This window comes from Penaeus vannamei, chromosome 34, assembly GCF_042767895.1.
Source record: "Penaeus vannamei isolate JL-2024 chromosome 34, ASM4276789v1, whole genome shotgun sequence".
In the NCBI taxonomy this organism is placed as follows: Eukaryota; Metazoa; Arthropoda; class Malacostraca; order Decapoda; family Penaeidae; genus Penaeus; species Penaeus vannamei.
Genome location: NC_091582.1, coordinates 2628400 through 2634578, shown reverse-complemented (window position 1 = coordinate 2634578; position 6179 = coordinate 2628400). Strand labels below are relative to the sequence as shown.

General features: G+C 37.3%; 1 protein-coding gene across 1 annotated transcript; it reads right to left on the bottom strand.

Moving 5' to 3' along the window:
• Positions 1–854: 854 nt before the first annotated feature.
• LOC138859191 (E3 ubiquitin-protein ligase TRIM9-like) lies at positions 855–1852 on the bottom strand. Its single transcript, XM_070113326.1, has one exon. The coding sequence runs from the start codon at positions 1827–1829 to the stop codon at positions 870–872; it is 960 nt and encodes a 319-aa protein (XP_069969427.1). The 5' UTR covers positions 1830–1852; the 3' UTR covers positions 855–869.
• Between the last annotated feature and the right edge of the window lie 4327 nt (positions 1853–6179).

Genomic DNA, 6179 nt, shown 5'->3' with positions numbered 1-6179 from the left:
CTACGAGACGAGACCCCACTATTCGCACTCCATCAACAGGGCGAGACCCACGCAAACGAACCCCATAAGAGAAGTAAATGCTTCGAAACCCCGGACCCCAACGAAGCACTCCTCCGAAGCCCCCCCCCCCTCTCTCTCTCTCTCTCTCTCTCTCTCTCTCTCTCTCTCTCTCTCTCTCTCTCTCTCTCTCTCTCTCTCTCTCTCTCTCTCTCTCTCTCTCTCTCTCTCTCTCTCTCTCTCTGCCGCCGTGTCTCAGCTGCTCCCCAGACTGACGGCCAACAGCGAGACCGCATTACCGCTCTCATTCAGTGCCTTTGCTGGTGCTGACGGCGACTGCATTATTCTTTGCCTTCGCTGACTTTTGTTTAATGCCCGCCCGAAATGTGTAGTCGACAATACAAGACATGCCCAGTGTTTTTTTTCTCATTTTCTATCTAACAAATGCATGGTCATTTTCTATATTGCGTCCGCCGCTCCGACATCGACGATTTTGGCATATATAAAACCAGTTGACCATAAATGCATGAATACGTGCACAAACAAATACATCAACACATCTACATACACGCATGCATACATCCATACGTGTATATATAGATATACATACATACATTAAAAACAAGAAAACATGGTAAATATTTAAAATACCAAATTAATTACCGAATTGCCATCTAGGCGTATACACATGCACACGTACACACGCACACACACACAACCAAAGCACACAAATACCGAGCCACAGGTCACATCTAAATTATTAGACAGACTGCATTACAACCTCATATTTTTGGCATTCCCACCCACTCCCCTCCAAAACAAACGCTAAACCACCAGCCAAAATGGCTACAAATATTTCAACATTAACATACTCAATTCTCGAATCTAAATTTACCGTGACACTGACAGATTCCCATGACTGTTTGGTACTCTGCGCCGATTTTGGGTTGACAGCAAGCAATGGTGCCTGGCAGCCCTGAAGCCATGTTGAAGCTATTTACTGACACAAAGTAGGGCTGAAATTCGGTACTCGGAATGATAAGGACGTTAGCGTCAGTACTCACCTTGTGCGTTTTGGTGACGGCGTTGAGCGCGTGCACGTCGTGTGCGTGGTGGCGTCCGTGGTGCAGGCACAGCACGCACACTGGGAGACGGCAGGTGAGGCAGTACATAGACACATGCTCCTGCGGGTGGTGTGTGCAGCGCCCTTCCCTCTCCCTCCGTCGCGCCCTTAGGAGCGCCCTTCCTTCGGCCACGCTCACCAGCCAGTGGGCGGCCAGAGGGCCACGGGCGGGGTGGCAGGCCTCTCGACAGGGGCCGCAGTAGAACACTAAGCACTGGTCGCAGAACACCTGGGCGGGTCGGGGCGCCGTGGCCGCATCGCAGAGCTGGCACGGCTCAGCTACCTGGTACCTCTCCAGGTGCTTGTCCACCACCGCCGCCAGCACCTTGAACCGCGTCAGGCCCTGCGCCCCCGCTTCGTCTGTCGGCGTCAGAACGGAGCACTGCGGGCATGCGATGGTGTACACGGGTGGTGGCGGGGGCGGATCCGAGCTGCTGCCTCCTTCAGGAGCACCGACAAGGCTAGTTGGACGAGAACTACACGAAACGCCCGAGTCAGCATCGCTCAACACGGACAGTTTATCCACCTCGGATGTTTCGTGGAGATCTTCGGCAGGAGCAACACTCCCTTCATCCTCACTACGTGCAGGCGGAGCTGCAGGTTTCTGAAGTGCTCCTGCACAAGCTAGACACAAAGCATGACGACACACTAATATAACCGGCACGTGGTAATACCCGGTACACTGACTACACCGCAGCTCCTCCTCCATCTCGCTCACTGGCTCAGCTCACACTGTTTACATTCGCGAGCCGTTGAGCGTTCCAGCCGACGTGGGGCAAGCATTTTTCAAATCTTATATTTATTTTTTTTGTACAATTTTTAATATTATTTTAGGATTAATGTTTTATCATTTTATAAATCAGGATGTTTTATGTAAAGATACGTCAAAGTATAATTTTAAAAGATGAATAGCCGAAAGTGTTATAGAAAATGGAAATTTCTACAACTTATTATAGCACAAACTATTATAATTTTGGTATCGGCAAAACCTATAGAAATTATGGTGCATTTATTTCCATGGTTTTTATATAACGGTAATTCATGTAAATGTTTACAGGGAACCATGACCATATACATAGACGTGTATATGAATATCTATAGACGAGTTTTTAGTAATTGTTTTCTACCATTTCTAAAATACTTTTTAGACCCACCAGTACGGATTTTCTATAAGTATATACTTTTGAAGCTCGCGTTGAATTACGGCTACGTAAAGGATACTGTTAAACTATTCTTGTGATCATCATATAATTGGATATCTTGTAATTAATAGTCAACTGTTTATCGTTTCTGCAAACTGGTTTCAAAGCAGAGATAACTTCGCAATTTCCATTCACTTAAAGATTTCTAGAACTCGCTCTTAACCAAAATAAAGGTTAGATATTGCCTCCTCTTCTATATAGTCACTTTATTGGTGTTAAGGAACAGAGTTACTTTAAGTTTAATTAGGTTATTTTAGTCAAATTCATGATATAAAATTGTTTTATTAATCAATGATATCCCATATTTCAGATGAATTGGCGGTAAAAACCTATGAAGGGCTGTTGGCATACTTATTAATTATTTCAGCGTTATAGAGAAAAATTATGTAATTTCGGAACTTTTTCCTGTCTTGCCTTTTTTTTATTATATAAACATATAACTGTATTCATCCACACTATCAGACCTTATCTGATGACTTTTAATAAAGTAAATTTATTCTACAAAATCCATTCTATTTGATGTTCATGATAGGATATTGAAAAGTAACTCTTTAATTCCAGCAGCAACACTATCATGAAACTGATCTATTATTTGAATTGGGAAGTTTACTATACTCTCAAGTGGTCACTTAAAATCTATAAATACTCCTTTCATTCTTTGTTCGCACAAAAATTAAATGTTTTGTCTATCCAGATTGTTGCCCTGATTATGTCTACTATCTGTAAGCAGATATATGCTAATCAAACCATCAATGCTGTTCAACATCCCTTTAACTATACCCATCTGGTACCTCTGCTGTTAATGGTTGGTTTATATATGGAAATCTCTATTCGTAACTTCAATTTCGTCAGTGCTCCTTTCTCTTTACTGGATGCCCTTCTTGCCAAGACTAACTGGGGTTTTGGGTGCCTTCCCCTAAGAAAACTGCAGGAAATCCGTTCGGTAATCATTCCACGGAGCGGGTAAGGAGCTGAGAGATGATTCAATTTAATTCAGTTATCTAGACCTCTCCTCTTGGAATTTGGCAATGAAGTAATTTACTTGCAGTCAGTCTTCATTATGATATACAGTATCTACTGCTACCTAACTTATAACTTATCATTATATGGAAATTTCTTTATTTTTAATAATGGTACAAATATAGATTTTCAATGAATTTTCAAAGTTCGATAATAGTGAAAGGTGAATATTTTCTTTGATGACTGAACTATTATTTACATTTTTTGCATGACAGTCAAACCTGTTGGAATGTCAGCCAAAACCAGCAAAAGACTTGTCTGGTGTTGTCGTTGTCTGGTTATGAGGAAAATGATGCTGCCAGCTACCCTATGACAAGCCAAGCAGTGATGCTCTGCTGGCAATACTGGCCTTGAATACATTGAATTAGTATTTTTGACTGAATATTTAATTTTCGGTAAACTATATAAATTCTCATTATTAATATTCCCAAATGTTCATACATACAATTGCAAATACCAGCATGAATACTGGTAAAAATGCAAATATTTGCCAATACAAGCGCACTTACACATAATAGCAAATATGAATGCGTATTCAAATATTTCGACTATCACTAATTTGTCTGCCTTTTACCAATATAGTGCACAAAGGATGTGTAAAAAAGCTCGGGAGTAAAATACAAAAATGTAATTTAAATGTAATTTTGAAATGTGAATCTAAATGTGACATTCAGTTAAGCTTCTATAAATTAATTCAACAAATATTGCATTGGTAATATCTTGCAATAGCAGAAGACTAGTTGATGTCATTAATATTTTCATGCTTTGATAAATAAACTTACTTATTGTGGACATTTATACTCCAATATAAGATGTTATTTCCCGATTTGCTAATATCAAAAAAGATTCCCTTGGACACTGGGTAAGATTTCTTTCTTGTACGCTTGTTTCTCATAAACATTTTCAAATAATTCTGTAATGCAGTTCCTGATTTTTTCATTCCTTTTTCAACTTGAGTTTTCTTTTTATCATTTACCAACCTGCTGCCTATTTTCTCTTAATTGTATACTTTTTTTCATAACAGCATGCAAGATTTAAAATATAATAAAAATAGAGGGATATAAAACAATCTTGAATTTCTTATAAATCTCTTTCAGTGTAAATAACATCTGGTATGGCAATTTCATGGAACATAAAACAATGTTTTAACCATTGTTTCCATCAATGCAATATAATAATAATAACTTCTAGTTAGACCATAAACAGAGAAATTATCTGACAACATACATATCTTTTCACACCCATGCAAACTGGCAAGTTAAATATTTAACAGGAAAAGTACTATTACAAAGACCTTTGTAATAAATGTTTTTAATATTCTTTACCCAAAAAAGAAAGAATGAAACAGATGAGACAGCAGCATTATGAAAGATAAAGGTGAAACAAAGCACATTAGAAATATATCTTGTCATTGGCGTAAAAAGAACATCAATTGCAAGACCATATTGGCCACAAATTATTCTTTACAAGATTTCCAAGCACTTAGAGCACCATGAATGATAAGAAAATTGTCTTCTTTTTTGTATTTTGAACTACAAATAAAGTCCGTTGCATATTTACACATACACATCTTTATTGTCTTCTTCCATTATTCTTTTGCATCTTTTTTTGAACTTCAAATCCAAAATTTCAGGTGGAGAACTTATGTGCTAACAGGTCACACATAAAAGGATTGCATAACTTACCCTCAGAAACACGGGAATGCTCATCAAACGCATCTTGGTACAGTGTGCCTCTTACCAAGACACACACTCACATTTTCATGAGCTACTTGGAATTTCAGTAGAGACGTTTTTGTATCTCACTTGTAATTGCATTTATTTTTCTCCAGACTTGGCACATGCTCTGACTACATCCCACACATACTAACTAGAAATACTTAACCCATCATTTACAGCAGATCAGTCTGTTGTCTGACACTATTGTTATGTGTCTGTTTGTATGGGAAGGCAAAATCCTGTTTGACTTTCATGCCTGTACAACATTAGTATCTACCAGTCATACATGATGCTCAAAAATTAAATAACACAATACATATTACATATGATTGTGAAGTTATATACACAAAAAAAAGTTCTTAGAATGACATGAAATTGTGCCAGAAAAAAATGATAAAAACAAAAAAGTTAATTCCTATGAAAATTAGTACAAAAATATAACAATACATTTCAGTAAGTACATTGCTTTATACAACTCATTTCAAATCACAGAATAACATTCAAACTAGAAAACTTTCTCTACAGGGTAATTCAGAAAAAATCCAGTTTTATATGAAGCATTTGATTTCCAAGAGATTATTTTCAAAAAATATATATCAAATATATATAAGTGGAACACCTGCACAGAGATTCTGTTCCAGCTGTTATGTGTATGTATGTTTTAATAAATTTTGTAATTTGGCTCATCACTTTCTGCTGTTAGTTTAAAATCCTTTTTATATGACTTTTCTTATATTACTGAACTTGTACAAATGATTGAACAAATTCAATACTGACAACCTTTCCCAGGCTACCAGAAACAATATACAAATAAATAAAATAAAAGTGATATTAACAGTGATAATCATAACACCTCTATTTAAGAGTTTTTTCCACAAAAGAGATCATTCAAACGCTATACAAAACTTTATGAAACTTATAATTACGGCTTCAGTAAGCAAGGAAGAAAGAAATATGATGATGACGATGACGATAAAGAAGGGAGAAGAAGAAGAGAAAACATGATATGGCATGTGAAAATTATATATTTGTGTGTAAAATAAGAGTGAAGAATTAAAAAGTTCAATAAGAGATTTAAAACAATAATAATGATAATAACGATTAAAAAAATAACCACAA